Raw genomic sequence first — 26,635 nt, forward strand, 5'->3', positions numbered from 1 at the left:
CGTATTTAAGGCTAAACAGAGGATTAATTAAACTTGATTTAAGCATTCCCTTATTTTTATTGGTTGTGGATTGCCAATAATACCCTTCGGGTGTTTGGTTTGGGAGTTTGCTCGAGATTAACTTGTTCCGAGATTGAACTGAACTGAGATTAAACGTCGAGAGTCGTGATGTGATTACCAAGTTTTATCGCTGCAACTGAACAATACTCATGACACTCAATCTTATCTAGTCCATCAAATCAAACGCTAATAGATGGTTGAAATTTATGTAAGTTATTCTATTAGATATACAGTTTTATCAAATCAAACACTAATAGATGGTTGAGATTAATTGGTTTGGACGTTTGCTCGAGATTAACTTCTTCCGAGACTGAACTGAACTGAGATTGAATGTCATGACTCGTGATACGATGCAATCTCTCTGCATTAAGTACCAAGTTTTATCGATCCAACTGGACAACATTCGTAACACTCAATCTTATCTAGTCCATCAAATCAAACACTATTAGATGATTGAAATTTACATACGTTATTTGATTAGATGGATGTGTCTCTGTATTCGTTCTCGAACCAGTGTCTCATAGGTTTAATCAATGCCGGATCGGCTATGAGTCTTGAACTTTTTATACTACAAAATAATTTGATTAATTTAATTTTAAATTTGAATTTAATCTCAAGCAATCATATATACCTCATTTTCGGATGCAATTATCAGCTGCAGGCCCATGATTCGGACACCATACATATATACACTTTATATTGAAAGAGACAAGGCCATTGTTTTCATTTTTATTGCTTCACTTGTTTGAATGTTGAATCATTGCAGCTTAAGGGGTAGTTTTGACTTTTCAGTTCTTATACTTCTATATTTTTGTGATAAATATATAGCCAACTTTTTTATTTATATTTTTACCTATTTGTAATAAAAAAATATATCATTGTACTATTTTATAGTTTTCACTTTTTGATCTAGACAACTTCTTTTCAAAATTTCCAACGAAACACTTATATGTATTAGACAAGAAAAATTGCATAAAAAAATAAAGACATGCAGGACATTGAATTTTTGGGTATTGGGACAGTTGAGAAAATTGTTAAAATTATACTTAATATAATCTCAAAAATTGTGATATTGACAAAAAAAATGACCAATCTTGTTATTTTTTGCGATGATATGTCAATTTAATCAGAACTAGATATTTTTAAATAATTAGATTCTGTCAAACTAGTCTAACAAGAAACCTACATGCATAAGTAAAATTTTCAATCTTGATTGAAGTTTCACATCTAATTAGTGAATCCGATTCTCTTGATATGTCCCAATCCATAAAATATTACCCATTGAAGTTGGAGGGATACTTTTATTCTGAAAATAATCTAAAGTTTATACTCATTCTGATCCTTTTCAAATTATTTTCATCAAATTGGATTTTCCATAAATATTACCCATTGAAGTTGCACGGATGCTTTTATTCCCAAAAAAATCTAAATTGAATTTCCAAGAATACACACTTTATGTTTGATAAGGAAAATTGCTGAGTGAATTTAGTAAAATAAAATGAAATTTAGTAGTATTATTACTATATTTTACTAATGTGTTGATTCCTTTTTTTGTCAATGGTTGAATCTTGAGATTCAAACGGCTAAACGTATATTCTTAATAAATGGTGGGGCCCGCGGGGTAGGAAAAAATAAGTGGTGGAGGTGGAGTCGACGTGGCGTACCCTTATCAATATCAACATAGAAAAATATCAAAATATGTGGCTGACCTGGATGGCTTTTCCATTTGTTTTTACTATGTTGGCTTGCTTAGTTGAAAATGTGACCGGGGCATGTTAGGGTTCCATCACCCCTTAAAATAACATCATACCATTATTCTTAGCCAATCATTTGTACACGTGGACGAATAATAAGCTGTTATGTGGCAAAAAATAAAAAAAAATCTGAAAAACTCGGTCAGCAATTTGTTGGTCTTTATCCAGCAATTTTTCTTGTCCAGCAATATCGGACACACTATACAGCAATCTATAGATTGTTGTGTGGCGTTTATAATATTGCTGTATAAGCGGTGTCACGGTGTCACTTTAAGAGGGGTCACAAACCAATGTATACATATTATAAAAAGATAACAATATATTTTTTTGGTGTTATATTTATGTTAGTTATTAAATTAAAAAAAATGCTAGAACATTAAAAAGTCTTGTCAAAATTCGTTCATGCCTCGTAATTTATAAACTATTCGAAAAAATCATGAAGTTTAGATTTTTTTTGCAGTCATTCTATGACGCATTCAGTTGATACCATTCAGTTGACAATCATAAAACAGCACTGTGGCCATCAAATTCTGGCATATCCGACGTATGATAGAGGATTTGATTTTGTAGTTCTGGCATTAGATAAATATTTTCTTCTTATTATTATAATAGAATTGTTAAGTATAATTAATTAATTACTATAAAAAAAATTCAAATGCTAGAGTATAAAATTGTTTTTTCTTGCAACAAAACAATAATCCACGACGGCTAATGCAAGTAGATAAAAATATGTAACTTTGTCTCCACTAAATAAAGGTAACTTTGTCTCCGAGTTTCCATTATATTTTTTTTTGGCTAAAAGCTAAACTAAGTGTAGATAAGGCTCACATGTTTATAACAAATAACAAATAAAAAATAAAGTGAGTGGATTTTGGCGTGAAGCCAAAATTAAATAACCAACATAATTGCATATGTAAGAAATTTGAAAAACTAATTAGATAAATAAATGTGGAAGATAAAGTGAAGGTCGATCGGTTACTAGCATGTCAGAAGATGATTGGTTGAAAATTGGATTTGTTGATATATGAAATAAAACCTGGCCTACCCAAGTCTTATTTATGATTATGCAACTTTTAGTTTAATCATATCATCTTTGTACATGTGTCCCCTCTCTTTTTAATTTATATAATATCTCATTCTAGTCTTAATAATGAATACTAAGAGTATTATGTAAAATTAGCAAAGTTAAAAAAAATATCCTCTATGTTCCATTAGAAATGAAACATTTTTTTTTTAGTCTGTCCTATTAAAAATGAAACGTTTTTTAAAATAAAAATATCTCTATTTCTACTTTTTCATCTCTTTTACTTTACTTTCTCATCATTAACTCACAAAATAACACTACATAAAAACCTGTGCTGATTTCCAAATGTTGCATATTTAATGGGACAAAGGGAGTAAATGATTAGAATATTAAATGATTAGTCGAGGGGGGATAAATAGGAGTACAATTTTGTGGTGTGATTTTGTGTAAATCCTCTCATAAAAGAGTACACTTGCAATATGGGAATTGTGAGGATTTCTCGAATATCAAACACAAGCGAAAGAATATGTATCATGGATTGAATAGAAGAGCTCATTTCATAGTAGAAACTAGTCTATTAAAATTTAGAAGAGAGAGCTAATTTGATTTTAAATTTCATACTAGTTGCCCTTAACTATTGATGTGAAACGTGAAAGTCCGTAACAAAATGTTAGTATTATTTTCTTTCAAATATCTTACCACCGTACAACATATTTGGTAGGGGTGATAACTCATCTAGAGATGTAAATCCATAAATAAAAATGTCTTTGTTCATAGATTTACATCCCTAGATGAGTTATCACCCATATCAAACATACGACTTTCTTAATAACTAAAGGGCTAATAATTTTATTTTTGAATTGCGATTGTAGTTGATGACTCATTAATTACTTATACACATTTCTCTTTTGTTTGGAGAAAAAAAAAATTCACTCTTTGAGTGTCCCAAATGGTGGGATGATTTTTTAATATGCTTTTTTTGAAATTTTTGAATTTCAAGTTTAGTTTAGGCCCCACTTCGTCGATCTAGTTTTAGCCAATAATATATATCAAAAGTGGTTAACTTATTATTACCTAAATTCATTGATAACAAATGGATAAAGATGACAAGTTGGCAACTAACTTTAATTCTATATTCGAGTCTTAGAAGATAAGTAAACTATATTATCATGCAAATGGTGTTGTAAATTTCATTTTGAATAACTGAGAAGATTATAATTTAATAATCTTCTCTTTATAAGAATGAAAAATTAGAGTACATATCACAATCTCTTATGTTTTAATTTGGAGAAATATAGACAAAGCATAATACTATATGTTATGATGTAATAATGGATGGCCTATCTCTTGGTATTAAGTACATATTGATATATGGGGACTACAATAGTAAAAGAAATTTTTAAAAAATCAATATATGGGGACTACAATAGTAAAAGAAATTTTTAAAAAATGCATAGGTTGTAACGTTTTTACTAATTAATGGGTCGATAAATAACAGGTAACATTTTTAGACTTTCAGTGTTCAATAAATGAAAGATTTAAAAGAGTGATGATACTTATATGAATCCTAATGAAAGCTATATCAACGGTCAGTTAAGCTAGTAGCTTTCGAGATGTTGAATGTGGTGAATGGTGATTACAACTTGACTTGTTGAAAATTATAGAAGAATACTTAACCGATTTTATACACAGTCATAACTAAGAGATTGTTGATTAGAATTGCTGAAAGGTTATTAAGATACGTCGTAAATATTTTCATATACTAATTCAGAACAAACTTGAAATCACAACTTGACATAAAATTAGCCTTATTATTGTAGTATTTTATTTCAAAATGAACAATTTCCTTTCTCCATATTCAAGTTTGACATAATGCATTCAATAAATAAGTCAATGATATATGAATAATAAAATATAAATAAATAAGATTCCGACCCTTCCGCACAAGAAAATGGTACCTTGGTGTCATTAATTAATAGGATGAAAATGTCAAAATCGAGAGTGTGTATTTAATATAAATAAAAAGGTTTTTTACAAAAATAGTCGCATCATCCGTAAATAATTGATAATTGAATATACGTGAAGATACCAAGTTGCAGAATATTCTAACTAGATGCAAATAAGATACATCGATAATTGTGATTTAGGAATCTATTTTTTAATGATTATGAAGAAATCCAGCATATGTGGGACTCTGCCATGTCTTCGTCTTGCCAACCAATTTATTTTATTAATGCTACTTCGATTTAATTAAATAATCACATACTATTTCGTATGTCCCACCAAGATGTAATTATTCTTCTAGCATTGTTCAAAATTATATCCAAACACTTAGAAACTGGATTATATATTCCCAATTTTTAGTTTTTAATTTTGGGATAATATTTTTATTTCGTTGTAATTTTGTGTGTTTTTGCACAATAATTCATGCAAATTAAATACGACAAAAATATTTTATTAGCTTGGTAGAGATTAGGGTTAGTGATAGTTTGTGTTTCTGGATTTAAATGCTTAGTAAATGTTCAAAAATTATTTTTCTCATTTTCAAAATCTTCATTTTAGTGAAATCACCAAGGGATGTGATCAAATGAAAACTCTAAATATTGTACAAACTCAAAACTATAATTTGGATCACTGAAAAATGTCAACAGATCACAAAAAGCATCAACAGAAAAATGTCAATAGAATTTCAACGGTAGTCAATGATTGATGTTGTGTTGATATTGTATTGATACTGTGTTGTCATTAAAATCTTGAAATTTTACACTGTGTTGATATTGTATTGAAATTGTGTTGAAGCTGTGTTGAGGAGTTTTGAATTTGTACAATATATAAGTTTGCATTTTATCACCACCCAATCACCCAATATAACAGATTTTGTGTCCCAACTTTCAACATCTTCTAAAATATGTTCCAAAGGTTAATTAGGTTTTTGTGTCCCAACAATTCTCAACCTAGAAAAAGTTTGATTTATATCTGGTTTGATATAATTCTACAAGTCATATCGTTTGATTCTTCGACGTATTATAGTTTAATTGAGGTGGATTTTATTTGACGTCGTTTCATTGGGAAAAAATTAAAAGTTCCAACTATAATCTCTTTCTCCTTTTCTCTATTTTGTCCAATTCTTCACCTTTCACTCTCTTCGGATCACATCAAATTCAAATTGAGGACAAAACAATTTTCTTTTTCTTTCTTTTTCTATCAAATGAAAAGTGAACAACATGAAATTATGAAAAATTAGGTGGGAAAATGAAATGTTACCTCATTTAGGGGTGATCCTACTTAAAGTTTTATAAAATTTTAATCTCTTAAAGATAAATCAAATATAAAGTTAAAGATCAAATAAATGCTAAATTTCAACTTTGGGGAGGCATTTGGATAATTCAAATGTTCTCATTTTTTTAACTTCCAAATCCAACCAATTGGCTAATTCACTATAAGATGACTTCTATAGTGAAAAATGCCCAACTAATGCATATATAATTGTATTTAGCTACCTATAAATAATGTAATCAAATACGCAATCACATTCATATTAGAAAAAATATAACACACTATATTTTTAATTAAGCACGTAAAATATGGTATATCACTTAGCTTTTATCAAAGGTTAAGCATTAATCATAAAAAAAATGAAAGTCACAATTTTGTGGCTACTCGTCCACATTGAATATTTAATTAATTAATTTTCAATCAAAGTAAATATATTAGTGACGATATGAATTATGTGACAGCAAAAAAAAAAAAAGATATATTTTTTGGTAATACCGTGGGCCAATACCACTGGACTTTGTGGCTTGTGTTAGCCTCATGGCTTTGGAATCTTAGTAGAATTACTAATTTAATTACTTATAAGGTCGACAATTTTTAGGTCTTATAATATTTGTTTTTAAACATAGTTGGAGGAACACAAAACATAAGCAATAGATATTGCCAAAACTAGGAATTTTATATAGTATAATTAAGATTAATTATTCGCTATAATGTTCTGTTAGTCCTTGATACTTTCTTCAAATTGTTTGGAAGTCAAAAATAGTTTTGGAATAAGTTCATTTTATCACTTTATGTCTATTTTGTTTGTGGTGAGCGAGTATTTGAATTATTTAAATTGAATATTAGTCCCTATAGGATGGAATCGATAAAAATAATTCATATATAAAAAGAGTTCTATTTTGACATTTTAGTACATCTCATATATATTATTCTTGATATATTAACTTATTTAATTTTTTATACATAACCCATCAAATCATCATTTTCTTCGCCAAAATACTTTAATCATTGTTAACCAGATTTATCCTTCAGGCCTATTTTTTATGGAAAACCTACTTGTAGCAACAAATTGTAATAGTAATATATAAATGCCAAAATTAAATATGAATAATATATACAAAAATATTTAAATTTTCTTGGGACCATGGGCCGGGCCTCCGGGTCTGAACATGGCTCTAGTAACTATGACGACTGAGCACATCTTAATTGGTTCGGAAGTTCGGATCACCATGACTACGAAGGTAAATAATAGCCATTAACAAGTTTCTTTAAAAAAGAACTTGTACAATACTCGTTAACCGTTTAAAATTTTTGTTGTAAGTGCCAAAAATTTGATGTTGTGACATTAACAAAAGAAATATTGGAATACTGATTATTTTTCAAGAAATTAAAGATCTTGACTATAGAGCCCAATTATCTCAGTATCCATTACAAGAAGTTAAAGATCTTGACTATAGAGCCCAACAATCTCAGTATCCAAGCCCAAAACATTAATTTAAAAACTTTAAAATGAGAAAGATGAATAGTACTAGGTACGGTTTTGATCTATAAAGACCATATTTAAATACAGAAACGCAGAACAAAGTCATACGTAAGACATTTTTAGGTCATAGTTAGTTTAATTTTAGGTCATGCTAACAAAGCATAACCTAAAATGATCTTAGCATGACATAAACTCAAATCTTATAATATGACCTAAAACTATTTAATTATGTCCTTCCGTATTTTTGGTTAATTATTGACCATTAAATCATCTAATCCAAGAACTAAGATTTGGATTGCATTTCTGGATTTAAACACATGCTTATTTTGATCATCTCCCGTACTAGTACTAGGTAACTATAAATGCAAATTACTAAGTACAAAAATAATTTTTGTGTAAATGTACAATTACACCATTAATTGCTCATAGTGAGGTGGAATTATTAATGAAAATACTTAACCGAGAACCTTTGTAATTATATTGGTAACTTGTCTTTATTTTGTTGTCTGAAAATGGTTGTTTCTTACCGAGCAGATAACTGCAATTATAATTTCTTCCACTCCAAACAAAAAATAGAATAAATCACAATTCGATGTTGCAACACTCAGAAGTTCATATTAGGATAATCAAACCGTGCACGAGGGCAAATCATGAGGTGGAGGAAGCAATTTGGTCTCAGAATCTGCACCATCTTTCACCACTATGACTGCACTCATCCCCCACATTTGATGCCTCTCCAAATGGCAATGCATCAACCACACTCCTGCACCATCATAACCATCATAGTTACATGTCACATCTTCTTCTATTCTCAAACATTCAAGAAAGATAATAAATGGGATAATAGCGATTTAAATCACGAAGTTTTATCAAATTCTGGCGTAAACCCATAAGGTTAAAAACGAAATTAAACGATGTCTTATGATGATGTTGAAAAAACTGAGTAGTTTCGTTGAAAAAGAAAAAAAACACTTATTCAATGAAACAATGTCGTTTTATTCAAGCATTACCAAAAGACGTCGTTTTTTCGGAATGTGATCAGTGCAAAAAAAAGAAGTAAACTTTGTGATTTAATCTCATGTTAATTGTTGAAAGAACCATGAAATTTAATCAAATTTTGGTCTGTCTTACAATATTAAAACAGGAAGAAGTCACGAAGTATTAATTTGTTGGTAACTATCTCACGACAAAAAATCTTTCGCATACGTGTAATATATTGATCATATTTTTCAACTAAATGACGCCATGAATAAATGACATCGGTCAACACGCTAGTGGTGCGTCTATGCATGATTTCTCGCTTGCCATATCAGATACAATTTCAGAAGAAAAAAAAATCTCCTTTGAATAATTGCAGACAAATCAATATTTCATTGTCTTATCGACTAATATTTGATGTTACGGGACCAACTAGATATTGACCAAATTTCATGAATTTTTGGCTATTTACTCTGTACTAGTAGTATTTCATTTTCAAACTTGAATTTTGCCGAATATCGTAATTTAAATGACTATTATCCTTTATAAAATGAAACTAACCTGGATTGTCCGCTCTAAACCGGATGGCCACCCACCCGTTATTCGGTATCCCGACCGTCGTCACCTGTGGAGGATCAACGAGATTGTACCCCAACGGCCCGTCTCGTGAATCGAAGTTCCCGAACCCCCACCCGACCACGTAGAATCCATAGCCATGGAGATGCATCGGATGATTGTCGCTCGCCAGCACATTCGTCCCCTGAAAAACCATCTCCACGCCAGCATTGTACTCCAACACCACCGCCCTCGTCCCGAACTCCGGCACCAGAAGCTCCCCGGGCAGATCCCTCCCCGTGTAGTCGAACCCCTTCGGCGGCTCCCTCGGGAAATCCGCCGTGTAAACGCCCTTAATCCCCTTGTAATACGCTTGCAGAATGTCGACCGAAGCTGGAGGGACGAAGCTCACGTTGTTCAGGCTCGCGGCGAATCTCCGGCCGAAGGGGCCGGCGCCGCTGCTGTTGAGGAGGTTGACGGAGGCGGCGACGACGAGGTGCGTGTCGATTTGGGTGGGGACGTTTTGGGGGGAGGGGCTTCTTAGTCTTCTTGTGAATTGGGTGGCGGCGGCGGTGGCGTTGGGGGGAGGGAGGGGTGGGGGGCCTTGTGGTATTCTCCGATGTGGGATGAGTTTGTAATTATTATTTTTATTTTGGTAGTGGAGGATAGCGGTGGTGGTGGTGTTGTCGAAGCCGGCGCCGAAGGCGCTGGAGTAGGCGGCGGCGGAGAGGTAGTAGGAGGAGGAGGGGGGTTGGTCCGCGGTTAGCAAGAGGTCCATCGATTGGCCCGGGGAGATCATGATGTGGTTGGTTTCGAACGGTTTCGTGTAGAAACCGTCGGTTCCGACCACGGTGAGTTTGTGGTGGGATATGGAGAAAAAGAGGCTTTCGTCCATTACGGCGTTTACGAGGCGGACGAGGTATGTTTTCCCGTGTTTCACTTCTATGTTGAATGTTTCTGTAAAAAAGGAATATGATAAGTTAAAATTACTGAATCCGTTGTTTGACTGAACTGTGATAAAGCTATACATTTTACGTTGAGAGACAGGACGGACATGTAAAATCAATATTCATATCAAATTCAACTTGCAAAAGTTTAATAAATATGAAAAAGAAAATGTTAAACATTCTCCATATTAATCCTAGAGCATATAAAAACAAAGAGAAAGAATGAAAAAACAAATTAGCCATACAAATTTCAATTTGTCAAATTTAGGTTTGAATCATAAATTTTTAAAAATATAATTAAATATGAAAATACTAAATACTCCTACAAAAATTTTAATTTTGTTGAGGCTATGGGACCCACACCTTAACGAAAAGGAACATAATTGTGAAGTTAGGAAAAAGTTAGCATCATGAAGTCAAATCGAAATAAATAAAAGAAATATATACCATCATCAGCGCTTGATTGTTCTTTGATTGTTCAAGATTAACTTGTTCTCGGATTGTCTAAGATTTAATTGGACGATATTAATTTTGTCACACAGGCTCACAACCAAGGCCAACTTTACTAATGAGACTATAAATCGGACACTGATTGAACAATCATAAAACTTAATCTTATCTAATCCATTAAACCGAACACCACCTAAGATTACCTTGTCGTGAGCAAGGGTAGAAATCACCCGGTTGGCCATTGATAGTATAAGCATCAGATAGCATTGGTTCCCCTCCCGTCTTGATTGCATTTCCTTCTATATCCATCACGTTCGTTTTCCACCATTCGCCTATCCTTTCAAACAAGTTTTTTAATTAACTAGCAGAAATTACACTATAGTGCACAAAATATATAAATATATGCTACAATAAACAAATCCAACCACACAAATGAGACTTCTTTCTATAATACCACATCACCACATCCTGCTTTTGATACCATGTTGAATTACGATAACATACCTAGAACGAGCGGAACCTCGGCATAAGGCTTAGGAAAAGGATAGCCAACCCCTTGCTTGGGATAAACAATGATGATCCCATGTAATGTAGCCCTTGCCCACCCACTATGTGCATGCCACCATATGGTGCCTTCTTCACTTGTCAATTGGATATTGTAAGTGAAGCTCTTCCCCGGCCTAATCGGGCACTGGTTCACGTACTCGGCCCCGTCAGACCACGGGTTCCTCGGCTGCCTCACTCCGTGCCTGCCCCAATTATCCAACTTAAAAAATTATATAAATCAATAAATTAACAAACCTTATGGTAAAAGATTGCATACCAGTGAAGGGTTAAGTTATATTCCACTTGGTTGTGAAATTGGACAATTAATTTGTCGCCTCGGTTCGCTCTAAGAGTTGGCCCCGGGAACTTTCCGTTCACCGTCAGAATTTGCTTTGTGCTGCAAAGTCTAGTGTATGAAGTTGACTTTACCTACATTGTAAAATTATCGAATTATTCAGTGATATATGTAGAGGGGCGGACGTAGAAATAAATACGAAGAAAAAAAAGGTGTACCACAAAAGTGTGGTGATGAGTTTTGCCACAACTCAGTGGAACAAGTATTGCTAGAGAAATTATGGCAGCCAACATGTCTGAAAATCTTGTACAATTTGTGAATCCCATGTTTTGAACTGAATGTGGAAAGAAATAATTTCATTGTTTAAATAATAGAGTATGTGAGTGAGTTGAGTTGGTCATTAATTATTTGCCACCGATATATTGATTCATGCTGTCCTGTTGTGAAATTTGTATTTGGTGATAATTGGAAGGTGATTTAATGTAGTTATATTCCTTCTTTTTATGAATATTAATGATGATTACATATTTACATATGACAAAAGAAAATACGTCCAAACTCCAAAGCTAGTGTATTGAAGTATGATAATCCTAAAATAAATTTGTGTGTATCTTTTTATATCTTGAGGAATACATTTCATTTCAAGACCGTAGTATCTTTTTATCAATTTGATTTAGATATTGTAAAATTTCTATTTGGAGGAGATTGTTTAGCTTTTAGAATCATTGAGAAATAAATTAACGTTTTTGTTATTTTGGTGAAATAAATAGTATAGCTTGTACCATAATTTTTTTCTGCATTCACCCATAGTATCTATGGACTAACCAAAATGTAATGATAGAATTGGTTATATATTGCATAGCAATTGGAAATAAAAATATTTTAATCCGTGCAACATAAAATTTAATGGCGAATTCAGGTAGGATTGGAAGATAGCTGACCTTTCGCGGGCACGAGAGTCAAAAAGCTTCATTAGATTTGGCTTTTAGAAGCTGTCGCTAAGCCCACAATGCGACAACTCCATCCCAACCCTTCGAGATTTGGTTCACCTCCGTTTTTTTGTCTACGCATCTCCCAACCTTCCAACGTCGGTGAAGACCTTTTGCATTGTATATATTCCCATGATTTGCAATCAACCTATTTTCTCATTTTCTGCTAATATTGTTTTATTTTTTTCACTAAACTTATTATTGTAGATATTTTGACGACTAATAAATGGGCTTTTATTTTTACTATAAAAAGAAAATTAGCTCCCAAAATTGAAACAAACACTACTTTGCATAACTGATTTTAACAGCCAATGGAAATTCACAGTAATCGAAATGCTTCTTCGATCTCAAATGCCATTAGATCTCTCGAAGATTCATTGCGATTACGGTAGCTCCTTCGATTCTCCATTTCCCAGTGTGTAATTGTATAAGTTATTCATTTATTGAGTTTGGGGAATGAAAGAGCATTTAATTCAACCTGATTTTGCTGATTTAGATCTGTTTATGATTTATCTAATTTCCTCAATCGATGCGATGCTTTGTTGAAGTTTAAACCGTCAGTATTTGGATCCTTTGTGAGATGATTTGATTTGTAAAATGCATAAATCGATTTTCAGTTGGTAGATATTCGACAGTGGTTGTAGCCTTGTAGAAGTGGACTTTTGATGTTAATATAAGGTTAAATTGGGAGGTGATGGTGTCGATTTTACGAGTAATTTGAACTGATAATTGTGTTGTTAAGAAGTTTGAAATGATTATGCATATGCTCTAGCACAGCCCAATGATTTTGATAGTATCTTTGAGCTGATGTTGAGTGTTGCTTATGGAAAGTGGTTCACTATTTGAACCTATGATCTAGTGGATGTTTGTATTTGGATAATATTTTCGTTTTACAGCTGATGGTACTAAGTAAGTTGCTGCGTAATAGGACTTTATCTCTTTTGGAGTTTCGAGGTATAAATGTATATACGACTATTCTCGCTTTTGTGCAAGTAATTCAGTGTCTTCTATGAAACTTCTGCATACATCATTGATTTTCCTTAGGAGATGCACCGCTAAAGATCTTGATGGGCGATTAGAGTTTTTGTCGTTTCCACTGGCTGTTATGATGAAGTTGCAAAACTGTGTTCTATTTAGACAAGAATGAGACTTATAGATAGACATTCTTCATTAGGATATGTGGAGCAAACATGATTTATCTGCATAAGAAATTAGTGATATGCATGCATAGCTGAACTACGCCAAAGGATCATGTTAATGAAAGACTTTCAGCGAAGCAAGGAAATTCTCTTCGTTTCAAATTAATTGAACTAAAGTTAAAACAATGGAAATTTCAATGACTAGAAAATTGCTAAAGGTCTTTAACAAAATGACTAAAGGAACTCATATAAACATAACTAATGAAACATCATTGGTGTGATTTTCAGCTATAGAGAGCTCAAGTAAGGTTTCTCAGGAACTGGCATCCTTCTCAATAGCCAACCCACCAGCCAAGATATCATGGCAATTCCGATGCATGCACGCCATTGCTTCCAGTTGAGCCTTTCTGTGTCTGCAAACTTTTTCAAAAACTCCACCATAATAACCTGCAGAATAACTATCATGCTTAGTAACATCCAGAACAGCCTTTTCTTCTTCAGTCTCTCAAAGATGTCCGTCCCCTTCACCGTGTTGAATATGGCAAAGATTTGGCAAAGGACAAAGATGTTGAAAATCAAAGTATCCTTTTCTCCACCACTCAGTTTGAAAGTTGCTTCTCCCTCAAACTGTATGATAAGTAAGATAATGATTTGGCATACAGCTTGTCCTATGATGTCCCTCCACATTATGTTGGTTATAAATGGTTCCCTTTTTTCCACAGGCATCTTTTGCATAAGGCTTTCAGCAGGATCATCAACTGAAAGAACTAGAACAACTAACGTGCCTACTACCAACTTCACCCAAAGTAGTTGGAGAGCTGCATATGGAATCTTACCAGATGAAATGGATGTAACGATGTTGATTTCTGGGGGTTCTCCTGAGAAAATTGTAGTAATAGAGTCTGTTACCAGAGAGGCCATTGTAGCTGTGAGCTGGAATTGTGCATATATCTGGATGTTGTTGTAGATGCCTCTTCCCCACTTCATAGCTTTTGCTATGGGGTCAAAACTAGCACCCGCGATGATAATATCTGACTTTTCCTTCATGGAATGAGATTCTTGGATCTCGAGATAGAAACCCACATCAGCTTCTTCAAAAAGTTTTTCATCGCCTGGGCAGCCTCCAATAACTCCTACACGGCCAGAATCTTTTAGGCATTGTACCAGTAGAAGCTTGTCCGAAGTAGAGGCTCCAGCAATCACACTACACTTTTTTGCCTCGTCCGGTCTCTCTAGATCAGTAAAGCTTCTAAAATCTTTGGCTTCAATGATGCCATCTGTGACTGCTGTTTGATTAGAACTGAGTATGCCACATCTTATAGCGGATATCTGTGCCTTCTGGACATCTTCTGTTGTGATCATTTTGACATTTACTCTGGCTTCTTGGCATTCTTTCACAAAATTTATTATGTCATCCCGAGGCTGGTCCCATAGACCTAAAAACCCTATCAAAGTGAAACTTTCTTGGTTGAGCCCTTGAATGTCTCCTGAAACAGCGGCATGTGCATACGCTATGCAGTTGAGGTCATTTTTCTTCATCCCCTGTTCAATATTCTTGAATGTTTCCCTTGCAGCTTCACTGATATCTTTGATTACCCCGTTTTCATCATAATATTTAGTGCAAAGAGCCAGAACCTCATCCATTGATCCTTTCATGTGGATGTGTACCCTGTCATCATCGTTTCTTCTTCGTATCCAGATGCAGCCATCTTTCTTCTGTTGGTCGAGGTTTTCAATATCGAGCACGCTACAATTTTCCTTCAGTTGTTCCAGATTCATCCCCAGTTCTCGACTTGCCCAACTGCAAATTGCCTTTTGAGTTTGGAGCTCGCCAGCAAGAACAGACGAAGCTTCAGAGGTTGTATTTAGACCTATTCCCTCATGCATTAGTTCCAGAACTGCTCTCGGTGGGGGTTTCCGCTCAAACCTCACCTGGCCCAGCCAGAACTCTTTCACCAGGGGTGAATTGGACGAAATGGCAACGCTCCTGTCGATACAAATTACTTTAATTGAACCAATTGCCTCACAAGCTGCAAGGTTTCTGACCAGTGCCTTTTCAGCTGCCATTCTCTTGGTTGAATATGCAAGAGTTATTGTGGCCGCGAGTAGTAAACCTTCTGGAATGGCACTTGTTGCAATCACTATTGGCATGACTAGGATCCCAATGATGTCCTTGCAGACTTGATCGATGCTCTTGTCTGGACTATAATCAACTGCTCCACTGCTATTCTTCATGTTCCCTGTAAAGTATTTGATCAGCTGTATCATGAGGACAATTGACGCCACAGCTAATCCAATCATAGCTATATTATGGGTCAGCTCATGTAGCTTCACTTGTAAAGGTGTCTTATCTTCAGTAGGGCATATCGAGCTCATGATCTTAGCCCATTTTGTTTTCGTGCCTACTGCCGTAACAAGCATTCGAGCACTACCTTTTGTGACTTTGCTTCTAGCCAGCAAGAAGGGGTTATCATTGTTGGGTGAAATGTCCACATTGTCGATGGGCTCATTTACTTGAAATGATATCCCTCGTACGTACAACCCATCTGCTGGAACTCGATCTCCAATCTGCAAGTGAACAAGATCTCCTACCACAACTTCACTTGCTGGAATTTGTTGCTCCCTGCTGTCTCTTACGACACGAGTGGTTGTGTGGATGTTGGACTCAGAGAGCGCGTGGAATTGTCTTGTTGGCCAGATATTGCTGAAAGAAATGGCAGCCACTACAACAAGTATAGAGACATATATGGACAGCCCATCAGAGACTCCTTCGAACCCTTTTCTGATCCCAAAACCCAAGGAAAGCGAAGCAGCCAGGAACAGTACAACAAGGATTGGGTCTTTGAAGGTTTCCAGCACAATCCCTAACATCTTTGAAGATGGCAACTGAATTTTGTTCGGGCCAAAAATCCGCTGCCGGTTGGAAATGGCTTCAGTGCCAGCCTCAATCCCCTTACTGACATCAGTATTGAGTTTAGAGGCCAACCCTTGAACCCGTCCAAGCTCCTCCAGATGGTCATGGTTTCTCTCTCTCACGAGCTTAGCGAGCCTCGATCCGTCGATCCCCCGGAAGTGTTCTGGTTCGACATCAATTGCCGTGTAAGAAGGAGTGCGGGAAAACGTTCCGAGTAATGCATCTTGGTCCTTGCTTGCTTGAGAGAAGGCCCAGCTGCTGCGTACAGCTATAGAAAGTTTTTGCCACTTCACGTGGCGTTTCCTCAGCATCGGCGTGAGCTCCACGCTGCTGCTGCTCTCTCCCAGCGCCGCGGGCGCTGCTTCTGGTGAGGAAACAGTTTGGTGCATGATGTGGTGATAGTTAAGGAATTTGCAAATGGGATCCTCAAGAAAGGTAAGTATCTTACCATGTGCTTATACAAAGTTTGCCTCATATCTGGTTACTATATTGCCATGTGTAAAGTGTGTGACATGGAAGCTTGAAGGAATGGTCCCATGTCTTTGATGATATTTAATTGGAAAGTGACATAAATACTTGTGTTCACATTGCTGATAACTTTTGGAGAGTCTTGGTTTGTTTGTTGCTCTATGATTAATTTGCTTTACTGGCTTCCACTGGTTCCAAAAATTATGATAGATGGTCATGGTGCACATATTCGGGTGGTGGAACCGGGCTTGGGTTGGGGTGAGCTTAAACTCGCATTTTTATCGATCCATCTTATCACTCAAAGTAAACGCCTCGTCGGTTTTCTATTTATTTTGCTTTTTCTCACTTCTTTACTGTTGAATCAGTAATGTTATGGTAAATTTCATGGAAATTTCATAATTTCTTTAGAATGACAATAGTTATTGTTGTTTGAGTTGGGACCTTTTGGTGTCTAATGTCTCAGTCTTGGTCTCAAGTCAACCACAGGCCCACAGCTGCAAACGCGTAAATCAGAATTTACAATGAAATTGAAAGGAAAAGTTGCCTTCAATTAATAGTACTACTATACATCATCCATCTCTTTTGCATTTAATGACTAGCATTTTTGGGTATATTTGAGTCTTATTATTAGCACATAAATTTCATTGTCGATCGACCAGTTTTCTTATCTTTACCTTTTCCATTGTCGTTGAATAGAAGTTATACCGGTTCGGTTCTTGTTGACAAAACTCATCCGAAAGACCGAAACTGGGTTTTTGGTTGCTGGTTCTGAACTGAAACAGTTAGGGAGGTTTATACCGTCCGTTTTGGTTAAGAAGTTTGAGAACCGGCGGTTCACGATTCCAAATTGTAGTACCATTCCAATTTTATTTTGTTTTATTATTTTTGCTTTTCTTTGATTTCATTGGATGATTGGAGTGTACGGATTGAAAACCCCACGCCAAACCATCGAGATTGATGACAAAACAAAAAAAGACCAATCAACACACACCAACGGACGCACAACCAAGAATAAAACTTTACTTTAGCATTGTGTTCGCTTAGTGGTTGAGTGGTCAACACTAGAGCTAAAAGTTTTAGGTTCGAGTCTATCGTGACACTAAACCCTATTTATTTACCCAAAAAAAAGAAGGAAACTCCAATAGCCAACACTTAGTCACACGGAGAGCGCAAGGAAAATTAGAATGTGGCTCATCAGGAAACCAAAGACTGTAAAGGTCACCTTATCATTGACCGTCGATTGAAGCATTTGGCTCTTCGATTATTTCCGACCATCTTCTAACTTTGAGCAAATCTTCATACACTTGTCGGGGTGAAAAAGAAAAATATGGGCACCGAGTAAGTTTTTTTTTTTTAGACATTCTAGTTTAGTTCCATCTCCATTTTTTGGAAAGGTAACTTTACTTGTGATCCAAAATGGTTTGGTAAACGGCACTAAAATGACCATAACTCTTTTCCATACTGAATATTTTTTAAAATTGGAATTTTCTAAAAATAAACTAGACATATGTAGCTTTCTATTTTCTAATGCTACAGAAAATGTTTTGTGAATGTTTTGGTTAAATGAATGAGTGAAATTTGTGAGCCTTGGGTTTGGTTTCTTGGTAAATACTTTGGATATGCTTTCATTTATTTACAGCATCCTCATGGTGTGTGCGGGTCAAATTCGACCTGACTTCACTTCAGGGGTGGTGTGAACGGGGAGGAGGCCGCGACGAAAAATAGTCTTGTTTTTTTCTATTTTTGACGGTCTATAAAAAATTAGTTTCTACCTAAGTTATACTTTAATTATTTTTTTCTTTATATCTCTCTTTTACTTTTAAGAATGTTATATTAAAACTTGTATCATCTACTACCAAGACTATTTTTTGTGGATGGAGGTAGTACTCCCTCCGTCCAAGATTTAAAGAATCCTTTTGCCATTTTGGTTTGTCCACGATTTATAGAACCATTTACTTTATTCAATTTTAAGTATGCGGACCTCACATCCCACCAACTTTTTAGACTCACAATCCAATATAAAATTAATACTCTTAATGGTCTCACATTCCACTCACTTTCTCCTTCTACTTTTTTTTATAAAGTTAAACAATTTGTTAAAATTGGTGACGAGTCGAAATAATTCTTTAAATAATGGACGGAAGGAGTAATATTTTTGTACTTTCAACGATGAAAATTAGAGACAAAATAGGTTGGACTGCATCTTAATCATTAAGACAACATAAATGCATTATAAAATATTTTCACTTATTTCATTTCTTTCCAAACCAACAAAGGGGCATTACCCCCTTCCTTTCATGTTTCAAAGAAAACATTCAACTAGAATATTTTTTTATATTAGTCCCCTCAGAATAAATTAATTCAGATATTATGTTTGACAAAGACCACCATAAAAAAATAAGTTCCAGTGATCCACTACTCTTTCTCAAGAATCAAATAAAGTACACTTAGGTTAGATTGTCCTAAATCCCAAGAAGTTCTCCAAGTGCATATTATCATTATCTGCAAAATAGCAAATAACACTCATTCACTTAATTTCTTCTTATTATTCCAAAAGTTTAATACTCCAATAAAATATTTGAATATTCCAAATGCTACTTTCTTCACTAGAAGCCAATGCAATGGTGGTAAAAGAGAACCTTTGACTAATACACCAATTGACTAAAAGCATCAACCCAATCGCTATATCTCCCTAATCCACTATTTCCAGCTAATCTATATGTCCTAACTAGTATTCTATTCGTCTTATTCAATATGGTCATTTTATTAAATCTCAAGTATTAAAATAAGTAGAAATATATATAATTAAATATTTCTATAATTGAGAGAAAAAATTAAACTTTTAATATATTTTCACTGAGAAAAATTGAAAAAGGAAATTTGAACGTCTTAAATGGAACAAATAGAGTATATTTTTGTTTGATTAGTGATCACTATGCACTTCTGACTTCTAGTAAAATTCGTGCCTCATTCCACTAAGCCTATTTTTAGAACGACATTAAGTCATTAAGTCATTCCATTCATATACCTTTTCGAAATATTGTAAAAACAAACTAACATCGCATGAAATTGCAATCCGAGACTTTTGGTCTTAATCCGCAAATTCGGAAGTCTTAATTCGCAAACTCGATCAAGCAGGATTAATCAAATTCCGCTAAAGGCATACTCCTTCCGTCCACGAATAGGAGTCTCATTTTTCTATTTTAGTCCTTCCGCGAATAGGAATCCCGGTTGACTTTCACCATAAATGGTAATAGGGTCTCACTTTCCACTAACTCATTCCACTCACATTTCATTTAAAACTAATATATACAAGTAGACCTCTATTCTACAAACTTTTTTCCATTTACTTTTCTTAACATTTCTTAAAACTTGTGCCACTAAAAAATGAAACTTTTAATGATGAACGGAGGGAGTATTCGAGAAATCGGTGGTCAAACAAAAAAAGAAATGTGTCGCTTTGAGCGGGACGAAAGTAGTTTTGGAGGGACCGTTGAATACTCTTCCCTCGAATATTATACTGGAAAAAACCGTAGTCTCATTTCTCAGATTCCACTAAAAAAGTGAAACAAACACAAAAAAAAAAAGCAATAGAATATTTCTCTTCTATTCCTTTTGCTCTCCTTTTCCATCTGCTTGCATTTTCCGAAATTCAACTCCTCAATTTTGCATTGTTGCTCTGTTCAATTATTCCTTTTTTCCGATTTCACTTGTTTCTCCTTTGTTGGTGGTTTGGTTCAGCTCATTCCATCGATTTTTCTGTTTTGTAGCTATTTAAATACATATATATTTAATTCTCTCTGCCTTTACTTTTTCGGTTTAGTTGAGTTTGTGAGTTGGATGAGTGCGCAATGATTAGCTGCAAAAGCTGGGGTTTGGTACATGTATTGATGATGCTTTTTAGGTGATTTATGATTACGCCGTGATTTTTGGAGAGAGACAAATTAATCGATGGATCGGTCGATTGCAGCGATCTTCTGCTGCTTTGTTGTCGTATTCACGAGGTTTTCGCGCGTTTCTCCCAACGCCGAAGGTTTGCTGCTGCTATTGTTTACCTTGTGATGATTAATTGCGGCTTTGATTGTCGTTTGCTTCTGATTTGCTTCCACGTGTTGTTTGGGGAATTTGATTTTGGCGTGAGTTAATGCACGTTGACTTCGTAGACTTGAATTGATTGACGATTGGTAAAATTCTACTTTGATTATTGAATATTAGAAAACTTGTAATTACTGTGAATTTATAATGAGACGTGAATTAAAAGGACTGTGGATCATTGTGCATTTCTGATTGTTGATGTTTTGCTGTTTAATTTAAGTGTAATCTTCCCTTGTTTAAGAGTTGTTGGTGTTTTTTTCTGCGGGGGCAGGTGATGCTTTGAATGCTCTGAAGAGCAATTTGCAGGATCCTAACAATGTTCTTCAGAGTTGGGATTCGACCCTTGTCAATCCTTGTACTTGGTTTCACGTCACTTGCGATACCGAGAATAGTGTTACTCGCGTGTAAGCCTGCTTGTATATCTCTTTTGTAATCTAGCAACGGACTTTGGTGTGTTGATTTATGGATTTCTTTGTGTTCATATGCACAGTGATCTCGGCAATGCAAATTTGTCAGGCGAGCTGGCTCCACAGCTTGGTCAGCTCTCAAAGTTACAGTATTTGTAAGTTACATCAAAATCCACCTTGTGATAATTAGCTGAACTATGGTATATGTTTATTTGTGAGCATAAAGTCGGACTTTTATGAAACTTTCTCCCTATAGATTATAGTGAGTTGGTGGTGCTGGTCAATTTAGCTGGTTCTAGGAAATTTCTAGGTTGATGCTGTGTGCTTCAACGTGTTGCTATGCTAGTTCCGGGGGTCATTGGCTGCAATGCTTCATGAGAAAGAATGGTTAAGCATTAAAATGTCAATTAACATGGGGATATGTGTTTTTATTGTGTCTTGCTGAATATAGACCTGGTCTAGAGATTAGTGCAACTAACAAGGTCCGAAATCACCCCTAAATTAGAATCGGGATTAGATGCTATGTCAAGTTGGCGTAGTACCGTTTGGCATCTCCTTTTCTGGATGATTAAACTTTACCTACACTACAGGCTGAAGCAGATGTAGCCATTGCACTATCTTTGCACAGTGCACACACATGGATACTGAGTTCACAATTTGCCAACTACTTAGAAGTTAGATGATTGGCCTTATGAGTGTTTCAGTTTGGTGGTCTGAGAAGGAACTGAGATGTGCGGTGGTTGTTTATTCAGTCATTTTAGACACAGAAAAGGACAAAAACTGGAAAGTGAAAATTTGATGGTTTTCGTGGAGTGAGTATATACATACAATCCATGTTGAACCACTCTGCATAAATAGAGTGGTTTGATCATGGCACTTCTTCAGATTTGATAGAAATTTTAGTTCTTCATGAATTCTATCTTTGAGTACTGGCTAAAGATGAATATAGTTTTCATTTGACTTCATTTGGTAAGATCCAAACCGTAGTCCAGCATAATGTTAAGCTAGTCATTATGAAATTAAATTAGAATTGAACTTAACTTAGATGGAAGATATTAGTAATAGATTTGAAAATGCAACTTAAAACTAATTTGCTGAATGATCCGCATTGCATTGAGTACTTACTATGTCTCTTTGTAAAATATTTTCTCTCTCTTTTTTTTATTCCTTAGATGTTGAGATATTCTATTATCACAGGCTATCATCTTGGATCTCCTCTTCTCAGCTGTCCCAACCTGTAAACGAACTAGTTGAGGGTATTAATCTCTTACTCTTTGTTTCTCTCCTTGCAGGGAACTTTACAGTAACAATATAACCGGAAGAATTCCAAGCGAGCTTGGAAACTTAACAGACTTGGTGAGCTTGGATCTTTATCTGAATAATCTAAGCGGCCCAGTTCCTGCTTCATTGGGCAAGCTTCAGAAACTTCGTTTCTTGTATGTTTTTCTCTTTGTTGAGCTTCTAACTTTATATTCATGCCTTATCTTTTCCTGATTTTATTTCCTATTTCTTAAGACTCTTCAGCTATTACTACTAATAGTTACTCCTTCCATCCAGAATATAGAGTAAGTTATTCATTTTTAGCCTGCCCCACATACGTAGTTCCATTTATACTTATTACATTCATTTACAAAAGTACCCCTATTTACTCTTCAGCTACATTTAGGATTTAATTATCTGATTAAGCCCTACTCACTAATAAGAGTATTATAAGAAAATTGTATGCATAATATACTTCTTTGAGCTTTCTATAATCTATGGGGAAAAATGAGGAATACTGGGATTAGATAATTGTAATTGTCAAGGTGTGTGACACATCTGATTATGATTCATTGTGGATGTCGTTTAATTGGATGGTACCATCAAATTTTACCAAGTTAGGCTTTTATGAAATGCCATCATGATTTCTGCAACTAAGCAATTAGATTAATAGCAGAGTATGATGCCCAAGAGAACTGTCAACATTAAGATCCTGGCAACTAAAAATGTGCACTCAATATTTTTCTCTAGCAAGTGAGGAGGTTGTAGTTGGTTGACAACTGTATACAAGCATAAAAAAATTTCAAGTATTTTTTTTATTTATGTGTTTCATACTTCTTAGTGTGTGCTTATGCTTCTGAAATCTGAATCCATAGGAGACTCAACAACAACACTTTGAGTGGAGAAATTCCCATTTCTCTGACAACCGTGTTCACACTTCAAGTCCTGTAAGTGTGAAGTGCTAATATTCCGTATCATTGTTCTTATTTGATTTTGTCTTTTGACTAATTCATACATGTTTTTCAAAACATGTGCAGAGATCTTTCAAATAACAAACTCACCGGGAAAATACCAATCAATGGATCCTTTCAGCTCTTCACGCCTATCAGGTTTATAGAACCAGTGTTTGTATTTATCAAGGTGGACATAGGGATTGAGTTCGGTTTTTAACTTTTAATAGTAATTAACTTCCTTCTGTCTGTCAGTTTTGCCAATAATCCCTTGGAACAGCTCCCTGTGTCTCCACCTCCTCCAGTTCCGCAGAACCCCCCTTCTTCTCAAGGTTTGTCAACCCACACCGCTTAATCATCCATCACTGATGGTTTTAAAAAATCTACAAGTTTGGGCTACATTCTTACAAAATTATACAGTACTTGGTGTGACATGTTAATTGTATCCTATTATTCACGAGATGTTGAATTGACAAAAAGAAGTAATACGAACCTCACTGCAGTGTACTTTATAGGATTTTTGGGTCATTTATTGTCAAATGAATTTGTAGGATGTATTTGATATGTGAATAAACATTTCAACACTGTGATCTTATTTATAAACTTAAATTGCAGTTCGAAACAGCGATACTGGAGCTATTGCTGGAGGGGTCGCTGCTGGAGCTGCCCTTCTATTTGCTGTTCCTGCAATAGCACTCGCATGGTATCGGAGAAGGAAGCCACAAGATCATTTCTTCGATGTTCCTGGTTAGTGATGATAAATCTGTGAAAATGTCTTCCACACTGCATATATCTTTAACTCCCGGAAATTTTGTTCTTTGTTTACCAGCTGAAGAGGATCCAGAAGTTCACTTAGGGCAGCTGAAGAGATTTTCTCTACGTGACCTACAAGTTGCAACAGATAACTTTAGCAATAAAAATATTCTTGGGAGAGGTGGATTTGGTAAGGTTTATAAAGGCCGCTTAGCAGATGGATCTCTAGTGGCGGTGAAAAGACTGAAAGAGGAGCGCACACAAGGCGGAGAGCTACAGTTCCAAACCGAAGTAGAAATGATCAGCATGGCTGTCCATCGGAATTTACTTCGTTTGCGGGGCTTCTGTATGACACCGACAGAGAGGCTGCTAGTTTATCCTTATATGGCCAATGGAAGTGTAGCATCATGCTTGAGAGGTAAACTCTCTCTATATCAGCTGCTCTTTAACTTGGTCGGAAATTACTTGTAGGGCATCAGTTTTCATTATTCGAAATATCGCGGTAAAACATGTTTTGCTTATAACTGGCCAATCTAAAGGTTCAATATCTTCACCATAATAGTTGCAGTTGATAAGGTGTATTTGATCCAAAAACTATTCAAATGATATTGAATTATTGATATTAACATTGATGATATGATTCTTCTTGAGATGCTTAAGACTCTGGATTTGAACAAGCTTTTGGGTGCGTTGTTGCAGAACGATCGGACTCTCAAGCTCCTCTCGATTGGGGGATTAGGAAACGTATAGCATTAGGTTCTGCACGGGGACTTGCCTATCTGCATGATCACTGTGACCCAAAAATCATCCATCGCGATGTCAAAGCCGCAAACATATTGTTGGACGAGGACTTTGAAGCAGTCGTTGGTGACTTCGGGTTGGCCAAATTGATGGACTACAAAGACACACACGTAACCACTGCTGTCCGTGGAACAATAGGCCACATCGCTCCCGAGTATCTCTCCACCGGAAAATCTTCCGAGAAAACAGATGTCTTCGGGTACGGAGTCATGCTTCTTGAGCTCATCACCGGGCAGAGAGCATTTGATCTTGCTCGTCTCGCCAATGATGACGACGTCATGCTACTAGATTGGGTAAGCATTCCTCCCGTCTCACAAACTTTTTCTCGTTGGAACTCGTGATTTCAGCCGTTGTTATTCAGGTCAAGGGGCTGCTGAAGGAGAAAAAATTGGAGACATTAGTTGATGGAGATCTCGCGGGAAATTATATCGACGAGGAGGTGGAGCAGCTGATCCAAGTGGCGCTGCTGTGCACGCAGAGCTCTCCGATGGAGAGGCCGAAGATGTCGGATGTCGTTCGGATGCTGGAAGGCGACGGGCTGGCGGAGAGGTGGGAGGAGTGGCAGAAGGAAGAAATGTTCCGGCAAGACTTCCATCCCATCCGGCACCCCAACACTGATTGGTTAATTGTTGATTCCATTTCTAATATTAAAGCTGATGAGTTATCTGGACCACGGTGAATTTAATGTATATTTCAGTCCGAGAAAGTAATCTGATTTTTCTTTTTTTTTTCACCTTTGTATATGTTCATTTTGTATATTTTTCTCTTTTGATTTATGTATTTAATAGTATTCTAGAATTTTGTTCATAGGGATCGATAATTTATTTCATACTTGCTAGTGTACCCCAGATTTATGAATCTTAATAGACAAACTTGGTTTAGAAATACTCCGTGTGTCCCGAATAAGAGTCTTATTTAGTTATGGCATGAGTTAGTAAGAAATTATTGTTAACACCCGTGCTATGCACGGATCATGTGATTTTCATTATTAAAGAATAATAATTTTAGAAAGTGCAACATAAATAAGAATAATATCATATGTAATTTTAGAGGAAAAAAATATAATTCTCAAGTTTCATTCTAAGTAAAGCATTTTGTATTCCGCATTAGATTTTATATTTTATGAGTGGAGAAGAGAAGGATAATGTATGAGATATGATATAGTGGAGATAATGATATTTACATTATGAAAAAAACGATAATTAGGGTAAGAAATCCAACCCCTGACCCCCCACCCTAAAAAAAGAAAAAGAAAAAAGAAAATGCGTTGCTTACAGTGGGGCAGAAGGAGTAAATACTACTAATTTTTTACTCTTTTTGTCTCATAAAAAATGAAACGTTTTTTTTTAGTTGTGTTGGCAATTGAAAGTAAAAATATAACATACGACTGTCCCACATCGGTGTCAAGAGAAAACTGAAACTAGTATATAAGTCTCATGGGCCCTCCTCCTATCACCAATTGGTTTTAGGATGGAACTCATGGATTTCTAT

At 35.4% G+C, this 26,635-nt stretch overlaps 3 protein-coding genes across 3 annotated transcripts; 1 reads left to right on the forward strand and 2 right to left on the reverse strand.

Moving 5' to 3' along the window:
• Positions 1-8,141: 8,141 nt before the first annotated feature.
• LOC125185359 (laccase-14) lies at positions 8,142-11,661 on the reverse strand. The gene is made up of 6 exons (XM_048081883.1): positions 11,587-11,661; positions 11,351-11,502; positions 11,032-11,276; positions 10,731-10,859; positions 9,137-10,087; positions 8,142-8,360 (listed from the first exon to the last, which is right to left on the reverse strand). Exons 1-6 carry the CDS (start codon positions 11,659-11,661, stop codon positions 8,224-8,226), a joined length of 1,689 nt encoding a protein of 562 aa, XP_047937840.1. The 3' UTR covers positions 8,142-8,223.
• Positions 11,662-13,784: 2,123 nt separating this feature from the next.
• LOC125185369 (putative calcium-transporting ATPase 13, plasma membrane-type) lies at positions 13,785-16,799 on the reverse strand. The gene has a single exon (XM_048081895.1). The coding sequence runs from the start codon at positions 16,797-16,799 to the stop codon at positions 13,785-13,787; it is 3,015 nt and encodes a 1,004-aa protein (XP_047937852.1).
• Positions 16,800-20,433: 3,634 nt separating this feature from the next.
• LOC125217828 (BRASSINOSTEROID INSENSITIVE 1-associated receptor kinase 1-like) lies at positions 20,434-26,031 on the forward strand. The gene is made up of 11 exons (XM_048119377.1): positions 20,434-20,911; positions 21,245-21,377; positions 21,464-21,535; positions 22,673-22,816; positions 23,516-23,587; positions 23,678-23,749; positions 23,846-23,922; positions 24,206-24,337; positions 24,420-24,761; positions 25,043-25,437; positions 25,506-26,031. The coding sequence occupies exons 1-11, from the start codon at positions 20,830-20,832 to the stop codon at positions 25,821-25,823; spliced, it is 1,839 nt and encodes a 612-aa protein (XP_047975334.1). The 5' UTR covers positions 20,434-20,829; the 3' UTR covers positions 25,824-26,031.
• The last annotated feature ends 604 nt before the right edge of the window (positions 26,032-26,635 follow it).

The sequence above is a fragment of the Salvia hispanica genome, chromosome 4 (genome assembly GCF_023119035.1).
Source record: "Salvia hispanica cultivar TCC Black 2014 chromosome 4, UniMelb_Shisp_WGS_1.0, whole genome shotgun sequence".
Classification (NCBI taxonomy): domain Eukaryota; kingdom Viridiplantae; phylum Streptophyta; class Magnoliopsida; order Lamiales; family Lamiaceae; genus Salvia; species Salvia hispanica.

Bases quoted from the DNA above. Each gene is read 5' to 3' on its own strand.
- LOC125185359 (XM_048081883.1), bottom strand. From the start codon at position 11,661: ATGTTGGCTGCCATAATTTCTCTAGCAATACTTGTTCCACTGAGTTGT. The intron at 11,277-11,350 runs GTATGCAATCTT...TAATTGGGGCAG, and splicing joins TATAACTTAACCCTTCACTG to GCACGGAGTGAGGCAGCCGA. The intron at 8,361-9,136 runs GTTAGTTTCATT...ATGATGGTGCAG, and splicing joins GTTTAGAGCGGACAATCCAG to GAGTGTGGTTGATGCATTGC.
- LOC125185369 (XM_048081895.1), bottom strand. From the start codon at position 16,799: ATGCACCAAACTGTTTCCTCACCAGAAGCAGCGCCCGCGGCGCTGGGA.
- LOC125217828 (XM_048119377.1), top strand. From the start codon at position 20,830: ATGGATCGGTCGATTGCAGCGATCTTCTGCTGCTTTGTTGTCGTATTC. The intron at 20,912-21,244 runs GTTTGCTGCTGC...CTGCGGGGGCAG, and splicing joins CGTTTCTCCCAACGCCGAAG to GTGATGCTTTGAATGCTCTG. The intron at 23,923-24,205 runs GTTTGTCAACCC...CTTAAATTGCAG, and splicing joins GAACCCCCCTTCTTCTCAAG to TTCGAAACAGCGATACTGGA.